Genomic DNA, 21,077 nt, shown 5'->3' with positions numbered 1-21,077 from the left:
AGCGAAAATTCTGAGGATGAGACGGAAGTAGATGAACGTAAAATCCGTCTATTAGGTATACCAATTCTAACCATTGAATGCAATTCATCTCTGGAACCATTTCCAGAACTTCCATCCGTGTCCAATGCTATTACTCCGCTCTCTCATCGTATGCTGGCTTCGATCCCGTCCTTTCACCCTCCAGAAATATATCGGTACACCGGCCGCTATAAATGCAACGACAATGAGTGTCTGCAGCGGTTCTGCAAATACAGCTCTACTAAGTAAAAACAAGCTCACGCAGCAGAATATTATAGGCGTGATGATCCAAGTCTTGTATGGACGCTCCAGATTCGGTTCTCGGACTCGCAATATGATGAGACCAAGTACAGTTAGGAAATAGAATGTGTAGCCCGCGACTCCATAAAATGTGACAAGGGTTGCGAATTCGCCAACTACGACGTAGCAGAGCGTCAAGCAAAAGTTCAACAGCATAGCGTTGACGGGTGTGAAGAAGAGACCAGTCTCTTCATCTCCAAGCATGTGAGCAAGGCGTTTGGCTGCCCAGTTCCGGGTATGAAGAGTCGTTGCTGCATCTTCTCGTCCAACTCCTATCTTCCCAAAGGTCGCTGGAAGATATCCTTCCTTTCCGGCAGCATAGACCAATCTCCCGCTGGTGAAGGTGGTAGCATTAAGGGCACCAAAGCATGACGCTGATACAACCAGGGCAAGGAGGAGGGATCCAATGGGTCCAAATACTTTGCTGCCGAACATTACGGCTACTGTGTTAGAGCCGTTGATGACCTTCATGGGAAGGACAAGGATATAGGCCAGGTTCGCAAGGACGTAAGATGAAATGACGAGAGGCATGGCGGTGTGAATGACCTTGGGTAGATCACGATTTGGGTTGACGAATTCTCCAACAACGTAGCTCGTCTGACTCATCAGTAAATTATCATAAGAGGAAAGTGGCTTCCTTACATTGTCCCATCCGTCAAAGGCCCAGAGCCCAGCATATAAAGCTACGGCCCAAGAACTAGCACTCGTTTTCGTCCCTTCAAACCAATTTCCATGTTTCCAATCTTGATTTGGTTGTCCATCATGACTGAACCCTGCAGCTGCCACCACAATCCCCGTTACGGTTATTGCCAAAAGAGCAATAAACTTCAGGAACATGAACATGTCCCCAACTCTCGTTCCTAGCCTTGTCGAAGTACAACTGATGGCAGTCGCTGCAATCAAGCCGAGAACAGCCATACTCTTGTTGATCCAAGGATTGATGTTTTCTGCTTCAGCTCCAATCGCTGCCCGTACCAGATATTCTCCCATGATTATTGTGATGATGGCCGTTGACCCAGGCTTCAATACTGTGACCGCACACCATGTGTACAAGAACCCAAACAGTTCTCCGAATATCTTGGACAAATAGACCTGGGCTCCACCATTCAATGGTATTGCTCCTCCCAGTTCCGCAAAACTCGATCCCCCCGTCCATGCTAGAAATCCAGCTATTACCCACACGACCAAAGATGCTCCAGGAGATCCGGCATTGATATTGACTTGACTTGGTGATGAGAAAATCCCAGACCCAATGATCAATCCCACTACCAGCGACAGTCCATTCAAATATGTTAACGTCTTGTGTTTCTCTAATGATCCTCCTCCCATTCCCGGCTGCCCGCTGGAGGAGGAGATAGGGGCGCCGATTGGCGCATAGCCATTACCGGTCGTCGAGGATAAGGGAAAGAGGCTCGACGTGAAATCGAAGGCGGAGGATATCGAGTAGGATCGATTGTGAGGGACTCGCGCATGCGCAGCCGGATTTCTGACATCGAGAGGGTCGTCTCCTTCTAAGGAAAGCTTTCGAGAAGAGGAGATGCCCGCAGTCGAAGACGAGTCCGTTGATGTTCGGGCACCGGGTTCGCTGGAGGCCAGACTTCCCAGCTCTAAGGAGTCTCGAGTGTCTGCAGGCGGTTGCAGGCTTGTGTATGATGTTGACATGTTGGCACTCTCGTCGGCTTCTGCATGCTTCGGTAAGGAGGGAATGGGCGGCATGGGAATGTTCGTCTCGTCTCGTCTCGGGGGTCGATTAGCGTAGGGTAATTATATAGTATATCTATCTATATCTTGGTGCAGGGCCAGTCATAGCGGGTCGTGAAAACCGTGATAATACAATGCAGTTGGTCTATGCATAGGAAGTCGAACTCGCAGAAAGAATAAGCTTCGAAAAGAGGATTTACACATGAAGGAAAGACGTGGTTATGCTTGCAGCGGTGTATGACCTTTGTCTTGCACACGGCGTGGCACGTGTACAGAACTGTCTCGCAGTGTTGGAGCTCGGACCATGCAAAAGTTGGAGCTTCTATTGAAAGCTCTCGTGATTCTCGACCATCACAACACAACACAACCATGAAGCTCTCACGGTAGGACACCATGCGGCTCCCAAATCATGCGGCATGTCATCTGCAAGTCTGCAAGGCGAATCAGAGCTCGGCCTGTGCAATATTTTGGTTCTGCTGGTAGTCTCCAATTCAGTCGTTCCTTTCGGTTTAAACTCTCAGAGAAACGCGCACTCACCTCGAATTTAACGGAGATCGACAACTTGTATCGAATAGGGGAAGCTGGTCGTCGAATAAAAAAACTAAAGAGCGAGACATGGCCGTGGTTAATTTTCCATGCGAAGGGAGGAGAGGAATTGGAGAAGGCCAAGCAGAAGAAGTACATCCTGCCAATGTTTCCTTACCCATCAGGCGATCTACATCTTGGCCATCTACGAGTCTACACAATATCCGATGTTCTAGCACGGTATTATCGAATGCAGGGTTACAATGTCATGCACCCAATTGGCTGGGATGCCTTTGGTCTGCCAGCAGAGAATGCTGCTATTGAGAGAGGCATTGATCCAGCTACCTGGACCAAGAAGAATATCCAAAAAATGAAGTCTCAGTTGGAGGGAATGAATGGTCACTGGGATTGGGACAAGGTAGGATCCTCTGCGAGATACAGAGACAGTACTAATATTTGATAGGAGCTTGCTACATGCGATCCGAGTTTCTACAAACACACCCAGCAACTATTTCTCCTCCTACACAAAGCTGGATTGGCCTACCAAGCAGAGTCATTAGTGAATTATGACCCTGTGGATAAGACAGTGTTGGCGAATGAGCAAGTGGACGCGAATGGTTGTTCTTGGAGATCCGGTGCCAAAGTAGAGCAGAAAATGCTGAAGCAATGGTTTTTCAAAATCACCCAGTTTCGACAGGAGCTATTGGACGATTTGAAGACACTGGAGAAGAATGGAGCTTGGCCAGAGAGGGTATTGGCAATGCAGAAGAACTGGCTTGGAAAGTCGACTGGTGCAAAGATTAAATTCCCTGTGGTGGCATATGATCAGCAGACTCATTCCGATATCGAAGTGTTCACGACGAGGCCAGATACATTGTTTGGAGTTCAGTATGTTGCTTTGGCATCAACACATCCAATTGTTCAAAGCCTAGCGAAGACGGATGCCGAGCTTCAAGCATTTCTGGACACTATTCCAGCTCTACCACCAGATTCGAAGGTTGGATACGTATTACCTCATGTTCGGGCTCTGAACCCCCTGGCCTATGAGGAGTCTACACCAGATGCGACGAAAGCGTCATTGCCTATCTATGTGGCTCCATATGTCCTTGGAGACTACGGAGATGGTGCCGTGATGGGAGTTCCTGGTCATGACACTCGTGATCATGCTTTCTGGAAGCATAACCGGTACGATGACCCTGTACGAATGGTCATTTCTCAGTCTCCAGACGAGTCTACGGGCGTGCTGAGAAACGCGCCCTACATACGACACGGACATCTTACCAAGCACAGTGGACCGTATGCTGGTTTGAGCACTGCTCAAGCGACGAAAAAGATCATCGATCTTCTGGAAGCAAAAGGATTGGGATCTGCTGCCGAGACTTGGCGACTTCGAGACTGGTTGGTTAGTAGACAGAGATACTGGGGAACTCCCATCCCCATCATTCACTGCGAAAGCTGTGGTCCAGTACCGGTGCCCGAGGACCAACTTCCAGTCGAACTTCCCGCCGTTCAGGAGCATTGGGGCAACGGAAAAACTGGCAACCCACTGGACCATGCCCACGACTGGGTGAACACGAGATGTCCGTCATGTGGTGGTGCCGCCAAAAGAGATACCGATACTATGGACACATTCGTGGATTCGAGTTGGTATTTCATGAGATTCCCGGACTCGCAGAACAAGGAGCTCATGTTCTCGCCGGATGCAGCAAATACGAATTTACCAGTGGACATTTATATAGGTGGAGTCGAGCATGCGATTCTTCACCTTCTTTATGCTAGGTTCATTTCCAAGTTTATGAGCACGACACCGTACTGGCCAGAAGGTAGCAATCACGCTGGAGAACCATTCAAGAAAGTTTTGACTCAAGGAATGGTTCACGGAAAGACGTACTCGGATCCTTCGAATGGTCGATTTTTGAAACCAGACGAGCTTGATCTCGGAGATCCATCCCAGCCGATTGCTATTGCGTCCGGCCAAAAAGCCAATGTGAGCTTTGAGAAAATGTCAAAGTCAAAGTACAACGGAGTTGACCCGGGAACGTGCATAGCAAAGTATGGCGCCGATGCCACCAGGGCGCATATCTTGTTCCAAGCACCCGTGAGCGAAGTACTGGAATGGGATGAAGAAAGGATCTCCGGTGTTACTCGCTGGCTTAAACGATTGCTGGAGTTCTTGGACAAGTATGCAGATTCTCATTTCATCAGACTCCGGGCTGCTGAACTACACGGTCTCCTGAACGCAAAAGCATATTTTTTGTTCAATTTCGAGATTATAGAAAGCTTGAAAACCGAGAAAGGCAGGAAGTTCAAGATTCCCAGTCAGCTCAAAGAGTTCATTGGAAAAGATGTCGCCGAACTTGAGGTACGTCCCGAGGCTGTAACACAGGTAACCGAACGCTTCGAGCAAGATAAATCCTTATGGCGGGCTGTACAGGCGAGTATCGCATCGGTCACCGAAGCTTACAGCACAACACATTCCCTGAATACCGTCGTCTCAGACTTGATGTCCCTGACCAATGCTATTCTTGATCAGCAGACCGAGAAAAATGGGGTCTTGACATTCAAGGCAAATTCCCAATTGGTTTATCTTGCAGTCGTTGTCCTGCTCCGAATGATGGCTCCAGTCACTCCAGCAGTCGCAGAATACTGCTGGGAAAAGGTGAACCTTCCACAAGCAAACGCTTACGACTACTGGGTTGGATCCATGGTGGCAAAGGTCGGAACTATATTCGCTAGAAGAGTTCTGCCTCCTGGTACTGAACTCAAAAATCTGGTTACGCGTTCGAGACCAGGGTCTATCTTTGATCAACCGTTTCCCACGACCGATGGGACGTATGAGATGTTGACTCCGGCAACACAGACTTGTGCTGTTCAAATCAATGGGAAATTGAGAGTTGCCGTTGAGATTCCGAATCCTCCTGGAGATCTTCCAAATGAGAAGCTGGAAAAGTGGTTGGTGGAAGAGATCTTGAAGACAAAGGATGGGAAGAGTCGACTAATGGGAGTTTCGAAGAAGGGGAAACCTCAAGTTGATATTAGGAAGGCTAAAAGGGCGATTGTTGTTAAAGGAGGGAAAACGGTAAACTTTATTATGTAGATGATTGTACTATACCTAGCTCTGATTGTATAAAAGAATGAGGATGGAGGATGTTCGCGATGATTCCTTTCCTCTGGCCATAAACTCTCGGCAATGTCTCGCCAAAGTGCCACCTCTCGGCACACAAAAAGAAGTCCAAGTGGACCAAAACTTGTTTCTTTTGCTTTTCCTGGAGTTTCAAAGGCTTCGAAGCTATCCATTTGCCTCAAGCTTGGGAGGGAACAAAAGCAAAAATCAAGGTATGATCAGTGATCATTACGAGGGTCGAACTCGCGATCTTGGCGTTATTAGCACCACGCTCTAACCAACTGAGCTAAACGATCTGATAATTGATTGATTCAAAATTTGTTTATTGAAAGAGATGAAGACATCTTGTTGAGCGGGACAGTCATAGAAACCTGGCGCAGAGTTTTCTTGATGGTATTGCTCGCTTAGGTCTGAAACTCCACATTTGACTCACCACACTTTCACTTCACGAAGAATAAGGCAAACGCATTCCCAAGACGATGATTTTGAGGTATAATGCACAGTGTTATTAGGTATTAAGTATCTCGCTCGTGGTATCATCATATATATACAAATCATTTTCCTTGGCCCCTCCAACCCCACCAGTTCTCCACCGACCCTCAAGACAAAAGGAATGTTCTACACAATCTCAACTATCTTGCCGTATCAGCTACCAACTTAAAAGTTGGCAGTAGGATTGGCATTGTATGGCTGGTGAGTCCTCGTGTAACCATCATGCGGGATATGAGTGGTAGTAGTCGTCTGATACCCAGTCCCATTATTGACAGCTCCAGTTCCCACGACACCACCAGTCTGATTTCCATACGCACCAGCATTGCCGTACTTGTTGATAGGAGGCTCGTTCCCAACAGCAGTAGCATCAGTGGCATAGCTGTGTCTCACATCCGCAGGAGTAGCGTGCGTGGGAAGAGCATCGGGGTTCTTCTCGAGATCCGCAGCGCGAGAGTTCTTGGGCTTGCGTTGCCAGAACTTGCGCTTTGGTGAGCCGGCTGTGTAGCCGTTGTTGGGTGATGGGCCGAATGCGCGCTCCTTGCGGCGGTGGCGGATCAGGCCGAGTTCGGCGAAGATGGAGAGGAAGAAGAAGACACTGTTTTGAATTAGTGGCGGAATGATCGAAGAGGATGGGATCAACTTACAGCCCGACGATGGCAACAGCAAAACAAGCCTTCTCAAGTTCGCATGAAGTGTGGAGGCTGGCAATGTGAGTGATGCCACTGGTTCCTTGGTTGGCAACACTGGTGGTGTATGTGTTTCCAGATCCGAGAGGAGTGTTGACATATCCCCTGCAGCTATGGGCGCCTCCTCGAGTAGCCCACGCAATGTAGATGAAAGCTCCTGTGAAGCAAAGATCAAGAATCATGCCAATGACGCTGAAGAAGGCGATACCTCCTAGACAGCAGACGAGGAGGAGCGCAAAGATGGTGTAAAGGACTGCTGCTCCGGAAATACCCTCAACGGCCCGAATGTAGGTGTCGATGTGGAGATCATGGTTGTGCAATGTTGCGAGGAAGTAAGAGAAGATTCCGAGAATGATAGCTGCGCAGCAGAACTCGATGATTCGCAAGAACCATGAGACTGACTTGAGAGCAAGACCTCCACCGTGTGCCATTTTGAGTTCTTACGTGGAGTAAGTAGGTGGGTAAGATTGGAGTGAGACAAGAGATATAATTGATACACCAGATTTTGAAAACCTGGGGGAAGCAATACGAGGGGTTGATATATGAGGTGATGGTCCTCGCGCAAAGCAGATCCCTTAACCGGGGAGCATGGCATGGCATGGCATGTCATCACTGCCCACCCAACAACAGGGTTTTTAGCTTGTCCAAAGTCGAATCGAATCGAATCAGCGCAAGTACCAGACCTGTAATCCCCCTGACTGTTGCGTGGATATCGACGCCTTCCTGCATCATGCTTCCCGGCCGCCTCATCCTCACTCGTCCACGCCTCCAAAATCAGGGTCTTTTCCTGCCCACCACACCGATCGTGGCACGGATGCATGATGTAAGCCCTGGCATGGTCGTCGGCACTTTTTCAAACCATCACGAAACCACCACTTCTAGGCTCTCTTTCCCAAAGCCCTCATTTGGTGAGTTCGAGGTCTAGGTCGAGTAGTTCAGGTCTAGCTTTTCTCTTAAGTGTTAAGTTTTGCTGAAGAGTCGAACTCAATCCGAGTTTATGATGAAATTTTGCCCTGAAGTTCTACGTCATGGTGTGCGTGGACATGGTTGGCACGGTTGATTCGGAGGGGATCTGCGTTGTGGCTGTGGAAAGGTCAAGCCACTGACACGTGCTAGGAGGTTGATGATTTGGAAGAGGTCGAGAACTCTGGAGCGCGGCCTACAATCAGGTTTGAGACTCTGAATAGTTCCTCAACGGTGTCTGATCTGCGGCAATATGATTCTCAGCTGAAGTGGGATAGTTCTTGTGTGCTTATCTAGGAAGTGAGCCTCTCACTTTCAATTATGGAGGTGGCTATGCTCATTGTCCTCAACAAGTTTCAATTATCCGAGAACTTTGAAGATTATTGTTTTGATATTGAAGCTTTTATCTATCATGCTGGCTCCCAAAGGCTATCAACTACGCTTTGTATTTATACACCCGTCTGCACGCTCCTCTTTCTCTACTCAGTTCTTGCCGGTACCGAAAGCCTTGTGGAAACCAGTTAAGGTAACACGGTAACGGACCTTGTTGGTCTTGACCTTCTGAACAGCATCAGAACAACCCTTCTCCGAGATATCAATTGTTTCGATCTTTGGCTTAACACCCTTCTCATAGATTTTGCTCGCCAGTTGCAACATCTCGAGTGCCTCCTTCTTGCTACCAATGTGAGATCCACCCATCTTGCTGCCGTTGGAAGCGAAGACTTGAGCCTTGAATTGAGGAAGGGGCTGATCTGGAAGGCCAACGTTGTGGAATTCTCCGTTGATGTTGATGATGCTTAGGTATTGAGCAATGTCGAATTCGTTGGTCATGTCGGCGGCGTTGAGAACGAAATCATACTCAAAAGCATGAGGTTCAGCCCAGTTCTTGTCGCCAGATGAGACGAAGTGATCAGCACCGAGTGCTAGCGCATCCTCCTTCTTGTTTGGGCTGTGGGAAATAGCTGTGACCTCTGCTCCCAAGGCCTTTGCCCAGATGAGCGCAAAGTGTCCCAGACCACCAATTCCAACAATAGCCACTTTCTTTCCTGGTCCAGTACCTGCACGGACCAGGGGAGAGTAGACAGTGAGGCCGGCGCACATCATGGGTGCAACGATCTCTGAAGGCAAGTTGTCTGGAATGGGGAAGACGAATTGTTCGTGGACACGCGAGTGAGAAGAGTAGCCGCCTTGAGAGAAGATCTGGTTGCCCTTGCTATCCTTCATCGGCTTCTGGCTGTCGTCCATGGAGAGATCGGCGTTGCCTCCCTTCTCGTTGTATGGTGCCATATAGGTGTCTATTCAAATCAGCAAGGGATCTCAGCTTGATACACTCGTTACTCACCGACCATATGAGGGCAGTAGTTTTCGTTGTTGCTCTTGCACATCCTGCATCGCATACATGATTGAACCTGAGCTCCAACACCAACACGTTGACCTGGCTTGAAAGATTTCACCTTCGATCCTACTCGCAGAACCTTGCCGATTATCTCGTGTCCAACGCAGAGTGGTGTAGTTGCCAAGTCACCCCAGCCTCCCGTGATTGTGTGTACGTCGGAACCGCAGACACCGCAACATTCGTTCTCGATATCGACGTCGTATTCTTCGAAATGCTTAGGGGTGAACTGGAAAGACGGTCAGTGAAATGCATATCGTGGTGAACGATTGAGCCTTGCCTTTTCCTTCTTGAATTCGGTCCACTTCTTGGCATCATGGATCATGAATCCTTCGAATTGATCTGGAGCTGCTCCCATGTTGGATGATTGATCTGTCTTGCGCTTCTTGTTTGGAGATTCGTTGGACGACATTTTCTTCAACAGCGGGGTAGAGCAGTTTTGTACAAACGTGTACAAACGTGTACAAACGTAGCTTGGATTGACTCTAATTCGTCACTCAGTGGTAGGAGGTGCTTGTTAGGAGCAAGGTCCGAAAATGTTCTGATGTGATCTCATGGCTCCTTCCTCCTGCAGCATCCACAGTCGAATGACACTTAGACAATCGGCAAGCCGGATCGCTCCTTTTTAAAGTCCAATTCTCCGTGCAGATTATCCAATTGAATCTTGCAGCAACGACCGCTAAACTGAGAGCCGTTTGCTTAAGGTTGTGACCTCAGCGTCAAAGTTCGGGAGACTTTTCCATCCTCAGCCAACTTGCTCCAGACCACCTGCCAAAAACCAATAAGTGACATTTCTCAACGCCGCGACTGGGTCCAGCTGAGAAATCTGCATCTGTCTGGGCCTTTTTGATGGTATTTTGAGCGAGTGATAATGTCCCCTCAGCAGTTGATATCGAAATGACATCAGTGTAAAATCCAAAAGTGGATTAGCTGTGACGTTGAAAAGGAGATATCTCGCTTATTTCAGAACAACATGCGAGAGTCTAGATGACAAGACTTAACTCCGATAGCAAGTGGAAAGTGTAAACGGAACTAGAAATTGTATATATGCATCGGGAAGGCGAAGAAGAGCTTTGGATGGACAAGAACACTCGATTACTCAATGAAAACTTCCACTGAGGAGGTGTGTGAAAGTAAGATGCCATCTCCAGCATTTGTTTCTTTTCTTTTGCTGTTCTTTGGGTTGCATCCCGAATGCTTCCATCATGTCATGTCCTTGAAATGCTTGATGGCTTGCATGATGAAGGCTTTGAGGGGTAAGCCACCCTTTGAAGGATTTCCAACAATCAACGGAACCAATCCGTAGTGGTATGATTGAAAAGTTCAAGATGTCTGACGACTGGACAGCTCGAGCTGATAGATATACTTGCAAAAGATGAGGACCTTGATGGTTGTGCCAAAGATGTTGCTCATAAGCAGCCCCCCGTCGCACCGCACCAGTGGAACAGTTCACCGATTTCATCGTGCAACGCAGGCAGGCAGGTAGGCTTCGACTGATCATTTCGGATACTTCGTATCATGAGATGAAATGAGTCAACAAATCTGACCTTCGCCTCTTCCCCTTCCTCTTCCAGACCTTCAAGCATCTCGTTCTTAAGGCCGCAATCACATGCGGTGAGCATCACGAGGAGTGGTTCTGACACGAAAGCCATCGATGCACGTCCCTTTTGTCCGGTTATGCTCGGCAATGCGCTCCGTATTAGGAATGCCGTCAAGGCTGCCGAGTCACGCTAATCTGAGAGCCTGTGAGATGCACGACTCGCGCAAAGTGTAATAGAATTGTTGGCGGAGTTTTCCGGGAGCTGCGAGACTTCAAGATATCTCTTTGCCACCCTGAATTCAATACCCTTCTGAAGTCATTGATATTTTACACTGTGCTCGGCAGCGGTGAACAATCTCCATGGAAAGTCACATCCTGCGACCTGCTATATGTGTACCGTACACATCTTCACGCACACCTCTGTCACCTCTGCTAGGAAAGCATGACACCGTTGACCGTACAATCCCTGAACTGGCGGGGCAAAATCTTGAGCCGTCTTCTCCGTGCCCGTTCCCACGATCCCGTATCCAACCGAATACTTCTGATTCCCAAGCTGCGAACACGGAGAACTTCCTCTTTCCTGACGAATATATCCGACAGCTGCGCGTCGACTGGATCGGTCGTCACTTTTTATGCCGCAGGTCAAGCCCGCAAGGAGGAACGATCCCCATGAGCTCCAGCTTTTTGATACCGACTTCTGGAGAAGTGGGCTGCATCCCTGTACAAAACCCGTCTTGCGCGCATCGAGATGCAAATCGAGGGGTCGAAAAGAGCCACATTACAAAGCGCGGAAAACGGTCTGGAGAGAAGCGTCCAATGAAACCATGGTCGAATTTGCGGAGGCCAAGCTAATAACTAGGTGGGGCTTCAATTCTTCTGGACGCTCTGGAGATGTTGGTTGGAATATCGTCGAGACGGTTCTTGAATGGCTTATCAAATAAATGCCGTGTCTACTTACCAAACTTCAAGTGCGGTACACAAATCTGAGATACAGGTCTTATTGCGTAAGGATCGGCTTAAAGGAAGCCGTGGCGGCTGTACTTTTTGTATCTCATCTTACACAGATACCGTAGAGTCTGATAATCCCGCGCGTATCTCCCAGAGGCGGTGGCAGACGCACATGCACATGTCTTGCAAGGACCAACAACGACACTCAGCTAACTCACACATGCTTGCTTGCGTCTGCTGAGCACCAGAAAATAAAATGGTGAAATGCGAAAACGCCTCGGACTTGACCCCTTTGGTCAATACCCATTGTAAATACGCCCCAGAAAAGCTCCACCTGCCCGATATCATTTGTCCTTTCGAGCCTCATGCAACCTAGCTCGTTCACTACAATCCTGGACATCCCTGTATCTGGTTGTTTAGCATTCCCATTAGTTTCCTTCTCCACACAACGCTTGTTGCGGTTTTCTCCAGATGTCTTTTCTGACGGAACCTTCCCTTCTACTTAAGATGAGATCACCCCGCCGCCCACGATTCTCCGGCCGATCCAGCATTTTTCTTCTCATATGTCAACATCAACAAATCTCCACTCCCTCTTTAGTTTGGGAACGACAAATTCGCTTTTGTTCGTTCAGTAATTGAGTTGTATGCAGCATCACATGCTCGACTTCGCACTCGCCGCCGTCAATGCCTGCCAGTATGAATACCGAGAAAGGGTCATCCGTTGAGCCAAACGGCTCTAGCAGTTCTCAATCTCCTCCCGCATTCACGGATTCTGGTAACAAGAAACGTGGGACGTCGTCCGCGGGTCTGGATAGCAATGGCAACCCGAAACCGGTCAAGCGGCGTGCTGCGAAAGCTTGCGCTGCGTGTAGGGCGAGGAAAGTACGTTGCGATGTAATGCAGAGATATCATGTAAATGCAGAAGGCAATGTCACGTGTTCAAACTGTACAATGGATGGCATTACCTGTGTTATTGAGGAGAGCAAGCGCCGGAAGTGAGTGTGAATGCTAGTTGCGGTGTTGTGGTGTCGTGCTGACTAGAAGCAGGAAAAATCTCAATGGACAGCCAGCAGCGACAGAACCTCAACCCAATGCCAATGGTGTCACGCAAGCGTGGAGGAACGGCCTTGTTAATCCATCAGATATTGTGAATCCTGACGCAAGAAGATGGAGTGGATCAGCAATGTCAAACGACGGAGAAGATTATTCCTCCCATGTTCCACATGCCATCTGTAAGCTGTAAACCTCTGCTGTGAATCCCATATTCTAACCGACCAAGACCAAAACGTGAGCAAACAGATTGATAAAGGCGAGATTCTGCGAAGAGCTGGTTACATACATCAAAATCCTCAATACGATGCTGAAGCCTTCCATGCGCTACTCACTTCAGCTGCACCGAGTGGGGATAGAACACGGTCAAGAGTGGAAGATTCACCAACTGTACCAGCAATCCAGCAGATGCCTATGCTGAGGCATGTGTTGCCAGGATACTTGAAACCGCTGCCTCAACGTATGACCTCCGTCGACATTGACTACTTGTTTGCCAAAGGCGCCTTGTCTCTACCGGATATCACAGTCCGAAATGCTCTTTTGCGAAGTTACCTCGAATATGTTCATCCGTATATGCCACTGATCGAGATACACGATCTTCTGCAGATTATTGACGATGGGACTGGGGAATCTGGAAAGATCAGCTTATTGCTGTTCCAGGCGATCATGTTTGCTGGAACTGCCTTTGTGGATATGGATTTCCTTCGTGCTGCGGGGTACTCGAATCGAAAAGCTGCAAGGAAAGCGTTCTTCCAGAAAGCGAGGGTAAGCTTTCCTACATCCATGATGAGGATACTTGCTGATCTGTATAGGTTCTCTACGATTTCGACTACGAAATCGACCGCGTCTTCCTCGTTCAATCGCTGCTTCTCATGACATATTGGTACGAAACGCCAGACGATCAGAAAGATACTTGGCATTGGATGGGAGTTGCGATATCGCTGGCACACACAATTGGACTGCACCGAGATCCTTCAAAGTCGAACATGGAACCAAATAAGAAGAAGCTCTGGAAAAGGATATGGTGGTCGTGTTTCATGCGAGATCGTCTCGTAGCACTTGGAATGCGTCGGCCGACCAGAGTCAAGGAGGAAGACTACGACGTTCCCATGCTTACAGAGGACGACTTCGAGATCCGGGCCCTCTCTGAGAGCAACAGCATCATACCCGCGAATTGTACAGTTGCTAGAGATGTTGATGCCCAGAAGGAGCTGGCGCTGATGTGTATTGCAAAGGCGAAACTTTGCCTCTGCATCAGCCAGGTTTTGAGCGCACAATACTCGGTCCTCGTCAAGCATCAAGGAATGCAGAATATTGAAGGGAATACACGATCGAACGTGATGTTGATTCCAAAGAAGCTGGATCAGACTGATGAAGTCAAAAAGTGCGATGTTGAACTTGTGAAATGGCTGGACGAGCTTCCAGAGTGCTGTCAGTACTCCAACGATATGGTAGTTGGAAACAGTGGCCCACCTCTGTTCGTCCAGCGCTCGCTACTTCACATGGTCTATTTCACAACTCTTTCGGCGTTGCATCGTCCACAAGTCCTTCCTTCGGCAACGACTTCCCAGCCGGACTCGTCGCGCGAACTTCAGGATCTTTCGCGCAAGAAGGTTCGTGAAGCATCGAGGGAGATCACTCGAATCTCGCAGGATCTTCACACTCGTAGATTGGAGAAGTATCTGCCTACGACAGGCGTGACGGTGCTGCTTCCCGCAATCATCATTCACCTGCTCGATATCAAATCCTGCAACGATGAAGCGCGGCAGATGGCCATGGATGGGTTTTGCCAATGCATGCTCGTTCTCGAGAAATTGCGGGACAACTACTCATCAGCTGATTTTGCAACTCAATTCCTGGAAGCAGCGATACGGAAAGCAGAAATTGAAGTTGTGATTGGAAACAACGGCAGATCGAGCATCCGACAAGAAGATGTGCAAGCTACGTTGAGTAGTGACAAGTTCAGGGATTTGAGAGAACGCTCCAAGCAAGCTGCGATGAGAAGAACGCCTCCTCCAAGTGAGATCCAAGAGGTTTCTGGATCGACTGACGCAGGCATGGGTTACATCGTGTCGACTGAGAGGGATGAAGTACAGAACGCTATTGCAGCGCATACTCCACCTGACAGCGACACACATACCAACTTCGATGCAAACGATTTGAAACAAGACGTCCAACTTAACGTCAACTTGGTGGATATGAATATGAATGGGTACGAGAACGTGGATTTGAACATGACGGATTTTATCAACTTTGACACAAATGAAGTTTGTTTCGAGGAAGGATGGCATGGGGAAAGTGGTGGTTTGTTGATGGATATGGGAATGGATTGGGGTGACCAGACTATCAGGTGGTCAAGGATGGGTACACCAGTGCCCGAGGGGGACATGTTTGTGAATGTAAGTGGGATGAATAATGAAGTCGAAGTAAGAGGATGAGTTACATATGGGATTCGGTTTTTGAACGGCGCTTGAAGTTTGGGATTTACATAGATTGTGGGTTGGCTTCGAGGCAACTGGCTGATATACCCTCGTTCTTGACGAAATAAAAGCTGTGACATTTATGAACTTTCTCGATCCGGTGATATTCTTCAAGCATACATGTCTCTCTTGATGGTCTGCAATATATGTGAGGACAATAGCGGCATCACGTTCAAGTAAGCCGAAGAAACACAGATTCCTGCCACCATATTTCTCAATTGCGCCCAAACGCCGGCCCGGGTATCCCATTTCTTCTCCCATTCCCAATTCCTGTCCACCAAGTCGCATTTACTTCTTCGCTCTACCCTTTGCCTTTGCAGGACCTTTGCCTTTAGCGTTTCTCGCCTTCTCCTTGTCAATAAAGTCCTTGATGATTCCATGAAGCGCGTCGTTCCGTCTTGTAATGAGGAGCACATCATCTGTCGTAACCATTGTTCTGCCAGCATGGCGTGAGAAGGACTCGAGATCCATGGCCACATTCTCTATCAAGACGTTAGCCTGCAGATTCTCACGAAGCCGTTGGCAGATATACCAATTTGCGTCCACACCATCTCTGTTAAAGCACCAATGAATTGAGGAGTAGCCGTCGTGTTTTGGCGCAAAGTCTCTTCATCGACAATCTTTCCAATCGAGAACCATAATGAGGCCTTCAGGCGCTCTCGCAGAGCTTCATCAGGTTGCGACATGTTGTTATTTGGTAGTTGTTATTCAATGGAAGTCCGTCCAAGTAAGAGCGCGTTTGGGAGACGCGCCAAAGCCGAAGATTGTCCGTCAGTGCCGGTGCCGAACTTTATTTTTTCGCGGTGCTTCCGAAGGAACAGAAATCTTGGGCCCTATGATAGAGTTCCCGCAAGCCGCCATTCTTTTCTCCCACGACCACTTCGCCTTTCCTTAAATTCGCGCTTCTTTCTTCTTGATAGTTTTTAATTCCGTCTTCCTTTCTCCTCGCCGGTAATCCAACATACCGTTTCCTTTATCGCCGCGAGCAAAACATCCTCGAATCTCCTGGAAGACATTTCTCGAGCAGACAGCAACAGAATGCAGGCCAACGATATCTTCGAGGCCATTGTGGCCCAGCTCTACCACTGGGGCAATAACTTCCACCGGAACCTCTTCCACATGTTCGACGACATGAATACAACCCGCTACCTCCGACTCATCGCCTGCGTCGGCGCATACCTCCTCCTTCGACCCTATTTCGTCAAGATAGGAGAGAAGATCCAAGCCAAGGAGCACGAGAAACAAAGTGCCGCCAAGGATGCATACGAGGCCTCTACAAAGGGCGATAAGAAGAAGATCACGCCGAATGCGCTCAGAGGAGCCGGTGGGAAGACTGTCACTTTTGCGGATAGCGATGAAGAAGATAGCGCCGAGCCTACTGGTGTTCAATGGGGCAAGAAGGCGAGGCAGAGGCAGAGGAAGGTGGTGTCTAAATTGTTGGAGAAGCACGAGGAGAAGCTGCGAGAGGATGACGAGGAGGAAGATAAGGATATCATGGAGTTGCTGGTTGACTACGAGCCTGGTCAGGATGGTTGGTAGTAGGTTTGTGTATAGTACGGTTACAGGTCAATGAATGGTTTCTCCGAAATACTTGTTCCTGTTTGGGAGTTTTGGACGCGAGTTGGTAATACAGAGAAAGGAAGTGACCTGCGAGTCTGGTCATTCGATATTTCGATTCTCATGCGCCTGGTACTTTGAAACTTGATATGGCTAGCAATCAATGAATACAGAGCCGGATAACTGTTGAGGGCCGGTCCGCAAAGCAAGCACGTTGCCGTCCAAGGGAAGCCTTGTGAGAAATGGGCTGTGGCATCTGCCAAAGTAGGCCGGGAACTTGCATCAATCGCCCAGGCAGCACTGTCGACCTGTTCTTCGTCAAGATGCAGACGTGGTTGCTTCGGAGCCTCTGGATATCGAGTACCGGCAGACGTCTGTATTACCACATGTGAAAGCACTGTACGACTCTCTTCATTATCGTCTTCCATCAAGTCTCCTCCAAGTGTGTGTCGTCGTCATGGTTGGTCTCGATCAACTGCAGCAGAAAAAACTAAAAAGGTTCAAGGCAGTGCAGATCATCATCAATCCCAGGGACACTCGGGCACTAATTCGTCAAAATCTGGGGGGCAAAAGCACTCATACAGCTAGAACATTACCGCAACCACTGATATCAAAGCTTGCAACACTTCCCGAATGCGCCTCTGCATCCCCTAAATCGTGGAATGAAGATACTCTCCACCGCTCTTTTGTGGACCGTAATTGAGAAGTGATTCGTGAAGGTTCTTGACGCTGTTTCCGTGAATAATCGTAGTGGTGGTCGTGGTGATTTTTGTAGTGAGGGGCTTTTACTACTGCGACAAGCTGACGCCTCTCGTACTTCTCCCACGCTGCCACCATCATCACACGCAAGCCACGATACGAGAGCCGCTCAACCACCTTTGACGACCATGATAATATGAGCTACGATTTAATGATACACGCCTTTCTACTCTGATTTGTTTTGCTCTTGCTTCGATTTGTCTATGGCCACGCAGTGACTTGAAGCTTTGTGCTAGGTTCAATCAAGGATCGACCATGGAGGGACCACAGCGACGGGATATCAATGAGCTGTTGACAAATGGTTACTTCAAGACATCAAGGGCAAAGAGTCCCGCTGGGTATGTATCGCGAGGATGAGGGTTTGCAACAGCTAACACGAATAGCTTGACTCCAACATCTACCAATGGCCCCTCCTTCCTTCGATCACACGAACACGACACATCTCGAACCCGAAGTCGAAGTCGAGGACCTCGAGGACCACCACCCCCTCGCCCTATCGTAGAAGATGAGCTTGTTTCCCTGGCTAGAGAATCTTCTGCCTCTCCCATACCATCCTACGATCCCCCACTGCGGGGTAAGGTAGATCAGAATCCAATCCTGCTCGAGGCAGAAGTTACGGCAGCAGAGGCAGCAAGGCTACAAGACATACCACCACTGAAAGAGAAGGATGATAGCGGAGAGAGACGATTCGTTTTGATACCCAAGTCCGACACTTATGAACCAAATGATAAGGACGAGATAGTCCAACGAAAAGAGGAGATTAGGAATAGTAAGGCAGCGAAGCATGAGCCTCTACGGCAAGCACGACACGAACCACTTCGTCGAGAGTCACCTCGAAGAGAAGAGAAGAAAGATAAACGAGAGGATCCACGAAGAGAAGAGAGAGATACACGGCCAGTAATACACCAAGATACCCGTAGAAGAGAAGAGCCTCGAAAGAAGGTCGAACGAACAGAGTCTGCCCGTCCCATTTTGCATCAAGAACCACAGAGAAAAGAAGAGAGGAGAGACTCAGCCCGACCACCAATTCAGAGACAGAGAAGTAGGCAAGATTTACCAGCTCTCGAGACCAAAGTTCCTAGAGAGATACCTCCACAATTTCGAAGAAGCGCTTCTGCCTTTGCAGCTTTGCCTAAGGATAAGGACGAGACTCCCAAGGCCTCGACCCCGCGTGGATCGGCTACCGAGTACTTTCTCTCACCGGAGGTTGTCAGAGGAGCCAAGGAGACACCATCTTCCTCTGCTCCACGACAACAAGTACATGATCTTCTATGGGGCAAGACTGGTACACCAGTACAGGAGAAACGAAACAGTGGTAGTCTTTCTCGTCCTGGCACTCCAAACTCGGAGAAGAGACACAGTGGTAACTTCGATTCAACTCGCCCAAACGAGAAATTGACAAGACATCAGCAATTATCTGAGGAGCATGGAACTAAGTCTGACAGACGTGCACCTTCAGATCATTCTGGTCGTTCATCAAGGTCATCGACTCATCGAAATTATTACAGTAGCAGCGAGGATGATATTGCTCCCGAGAGTGATGTTGAGAAGCATCGGAAGAAGCATCATCGACATCACCATGAAGAGCATTCACATCTTAGATCTCCTTCAAGGACAAATAGTAGACCTCTCGACCTCAGGCCGTCGTCCAAAAGGAACTCTCCCTTGCCTTCACCAAAAGTCTCGCCCAGCCAAATCCCTCGAGGAGACGAGTTTGAAAGAAGAGAAACATTTCCGCGAGATAGGAGACCAAGCTCAAGGCCTGTTTCACCACATTCTGCAGATAGGGAGACTCCAAGACCAGACCGCTTGAATCCATTTGATGCTGCAGTGCGACCGACGTCACGTCAATCAAATGCTCCGTCAAATACAGTACCATTGCCTGCTGCTCATCATGCGTCTTTACCTATTCCAATTCCATCACGCATTGATCTGTCCACATCAGATTCGAGGAAGTCCGTTCCACAATATGACGAGAATAAACCTCATGGCCCACGACCACAGCCGTCATCTTGGCAACCTCCTCCTTTTTCACCACCTTCACAGAATCTGGACAAGCCAGTTGGATCTTACCGTCGATACTCCGAGGAAATCGAGAGAGGGGCCATTGCACCATTGCCTTCATGCCCGAGAACACAATTTAGTCGTGGCCGCAATGACTGGTTGACCCTTCCGCAATGTCCTTCATTTGATATATGCCCCTCTTGCTTCAATTCCACCATTGCTCCAACCGAGTACAGACATCTTTTCGTGCCTGCACCTCGTCGTTCACCTAATACGGAGGTTCTATGCGACTTCGGTAGCTCACCTTGGTATCGGATAGCGTGGCTCTTGACCGTGAAGGAGAGAAGGAGGGACCTGCAACTTTTCTACGGTCTGGCCCACGTTGCAAATACCATTCAACCATGCTTAGGGAAGCACGAAGCATATAGAGCTTGGCATTCTGTGGTTGATCCAAAGACTGGTGGACTTATTCGTGGCTTTGATGTCTGTTACAGCTGTGTCAAGAGTGTGGAAACCCTGTTGCCCGCCATTCGCGGCGTTTTTATGATGACCGAAAACCACAACTCGTCTGGTGGCCCTCGAGTATGCGATCTCAGATTCGACAGCAAGCGGTTCGTTCAATATTTTGATGCCTTGGAGACTGCCGCAGATCGGGCTGGTTACCACAATGGTCCTCCTGACACTCGAGATCTTGCAAGTCTGGCCAAACGCCTTGCTCTCTTTGACGAATGTCGTCATGATACAGAACTCATCGATCAGAAATGGCATATCATCACTCAATTGCCCGAATTCACCGTTTGCGAGGAATGCTTCGATGAAGTCGTCTGGCCAGAGTTGGAAGAAGAGAAGGCCATACCGATGATGTTCAACAAAACCCTGCAGAGATTACCAAAAGCGAGTTGCCAGCTCTATTCGGCGAAGATGCGGGGAGTCTTCAGGTTGGCATCTGATAGTGGAGATTACAAGATGCTTGCTTCGAAGGCGAGGGAGAGGAAAACGATGGAGCTTGCGTACAAGGCGAATATGGCTGAGTTGAGGAGACGAAAGGGTGATTGGGATGCGGTGAGGGAGATGAATAGGTTGGAAGATGAGTGGAGGAGATACGAATGAATGATATGTATGAAGTTGTGAAAATGGATGATATTTATGATGGGAAGACGAGTGTCTTTTAAAAATGTGTGCTGTGCAGGTCTTGTAGAGTTGTGTTCATTGTCCCAGATAAAGACTCCACTTTCCTAATGTCGAGGTAGGTGTTGGATGTTCATCAGTCTGTCCGCACAACATCAAATCCAAGGCTGGAGTATTTTGAAGGCACAGAGTCAGCCGCTATTCATCTCATGTGCTCCGGTCAGAGTAATTTAATTCTCTTTGATGGTTTTACAAGGGCCAGACAATGTTCTCCGTGTGGATTTCTGTCAACAGCTGGATTATCCTGGATACCAAAGAACTTCTTTGTGTTTCCAAAGTGACGAGTCGCAACTTGGACTTGTTAATTGTACTCGGTTCCCGCCCTCTTTTTAATCATAGCTTGAGATAT

At 48.6% G+C, this 21,077-nt stretch overlaps 8 protein-coding genes and 1 non-coding gene across 9 annotated transcripts; 4 read left to right on the top strand and 5 right to left on the bottom strand.

Annotated features, from left to right (window-relative positions):
• Positions 1 to 84: 84 nt before the first annotated feature.
• Positions 85 to 1,980, bottom strand: LY89DRAFT_738863 (amino acid transporter-like protein; the record flags this gene model as incomplete). Its single annotated transcript, XM_018220410.1, has 2 exons — positions 85 to 915; positions 961 to 1,980. 2 exons carry the CDS (start codon positions 1,978 to 1,980, stop codon positions 85 to 87), a joined length of 1,851 nt encoding a protein of 616 aa, XP_018065778.1.
• A 165-nt stretch (positions 1,981 to 2,145) lies between these two features.
• LY89DRAFT_786360 (leucyl-tRNA synthetase) lies at positions 2,146 to 5,761 on the top strand. Its single transcript, XM_018222977.1, has 2 exons — positions 2,146 to 2,962; positions 3,008 to 5,761. The coding sequence occupies exons 1-2, from the start codon at positions 2,429 to 2,431 to the stop codon at positions 5,639 to 5,641; spliced, it is 3,168 nt and encodes a 1,055-aa protein (XP_018065777.1). The 5' UTR covers positions 2,146 to 2,428; the 3' UTR covers positions 5,642 to 5,761.
• A 129-nt stretch (positions 5,762 to 5,890) lies between these two features.
• Positions 5,891 to 5,964, bottom strand: LY89DRAFT_t64. Its single transcript has one exon. It is a non-coding gene; the product is annotated as a tRNA-Ile (tRNA).
• Positions 5,965 to 6,391: 427 nt separating this feature from the next.
• On the bottom strand, positions 6,392 to 7,262 carry LY89DRAFT_565821 (uncharacterized protein; the record flags this gene model as incomplete). The annotated part of the gene is made up of 2 exons (XM_018208535.1): positions 6,392 to 6,755; positions 6,805 to 7,262. Coding segments are annotated over 2 exons (822 nt in total), but the record flags the coding sequence as incomplete, so codon positions are not given.
• Positions 7,263 to 8,292: 1,030 nt separating this feature from the next.
• Positions 8,293 to 9,560, bottom strand: LY89DRAFT_594127 (NADPH-dependent medium chain alcohol dehydrogenase; the record flags this gene model as incomplete). Its single annotated transcript, XM_018209785.1, has 3 exons — positions 8,293 to 9,104; positions 9,152 to 9,409; positions 9,470 to 9,560. 3 exons carry the CDS (start codon positions 9,558 to 9,560, stop codon positions 8,293 to 8,295), a joined length of 1,161 nt encoding a protein of 386 aa, XP_018065775.1.
• A 2,814-nt stretch (positions 9,561 to 12,374) lies between these two features.
• Positions 12,375 to 15,178, top strand: LY89DRAFT_674019 (uncharacterized protein; the record flags this gene model as incomplete). The annotated part of the gene is made up of 4 exons (XM_018213405.1): positions 12,375 to 12,685; positions 12,738 to 12,922; positions 12,970 to 13,505; positions 13,553 to 15,178. The coding sequence occupies 4 exons, from the start codon at positions 12,375 to 12,377 to the stop codon at positions 15,176 to 15,178; spliced, it is 2,658 nt and encodes an 885-aa protein (XP_018065774.1).
• A 348-nt stretch (positions 15,179 to 15,526) lies between these two features.
• LY89DRAFT_539743 (uncharacterized protein) lies at positions 15,527 to 15,894 on the bottom strand (the record flags this gene model as incomplete). Its single annotated transcript, XM_018208150.1, has 2 exons — positions 15,527 to 15,702; positions 15,753 to 15,894. Coding segments are annotated over 2 exons (318 nt in total), but the record flags the coding sequence as incomplete, so codon positions are not given.
• Positions 15,895 to 16,258: 364 nt separating this feature from the next.
• On the top strand, positions 16,259 to 16,759 carry LY89DRAFT_594780 (DUF1531-domain-containing protein; the record flags this gene model as incomplete). Its single annotated transcript, XM_018209822.1, has 1 exon — positions 16,259 to 16,759. The coding sequence occupies one exon, from the start codon at positions 16,259 to 16,261 to the stop codon at positions 16,757 to 16,759; it is 501 nt and encodes a 166-aa protein (XP_018065772.1).
• Positions 16,760 to 17,498: 739 nt separating this feature from the next.
• LY89DRAFT_225225 (uncharacterized protein) lies at positions 17,499 to 20,965 on the top strand. The gene is made up of 2 exons (XM_018205980.1): positions 17,499 to 17,874; positions 17,920 to 20,965. Exons 1-2 carry the CDS (start codon positions 17,792 to 17,794, stop codon positions 20,648 to 20,650), a joined length of 2,814 nt encoding a protein of 937 aa, XP_018065771.1. The 5' UTR covers positions 17,499 to 17,791; the 3' UTR covers positions 20,651 to 20,965.
• The last annotated feature ends 112 nt before the right edge of the window (positions 20,966 to 21,077 follow it).

The sequence above is a fragment of the Mollisia scopiformis genome (assembly GCF_001500285.1).
Source record: "Mollisia scopiformis unplaced genomic scaffold LY89scaffold_23, whole genome shotgun sequence".
NCBI lineage: Eukaryota > Fungi > Ascomycota > Leotiomycetes > Helotiales > Mollisiaceae > Mollisia > Mollisia scopiformis.
This window is presented reverse-complemented; position numbering and strand designations above follow the sequence as displayed.

Bases quoted from the DNA above. Each gene is read 5' to 3' on its own strand.
- LY89DRAFT_786360 (XM_018222977.1), top strand. From the start codon at position 2,429: ATGCGGCATGTCATCTGCAAGTCTGCAAGGCGAATCAGAGCTCGGCCT. The intron at 2,963-3,007 runs GTAGGATCCTCT...AATATTTGATAG, and splicing joins GTCACTGGGATTGGGACAAG to GAGCTTGCTACATGCGATCC.
- LY89DRAFT_225225 (XM_018205980.1), top strand. From the start codon at position 17,792: ATGGAGGGACCACAGCGACGGGATATCAATGAGCTGTTGACAAATGGT. The intron at 17,875-17,919 runs GTATGTATCGCG...TAACACGAATAG, and splicing joins AGGGCAAAGAGTCCCGCTGG to CTTGACTCCAACATCTACCA.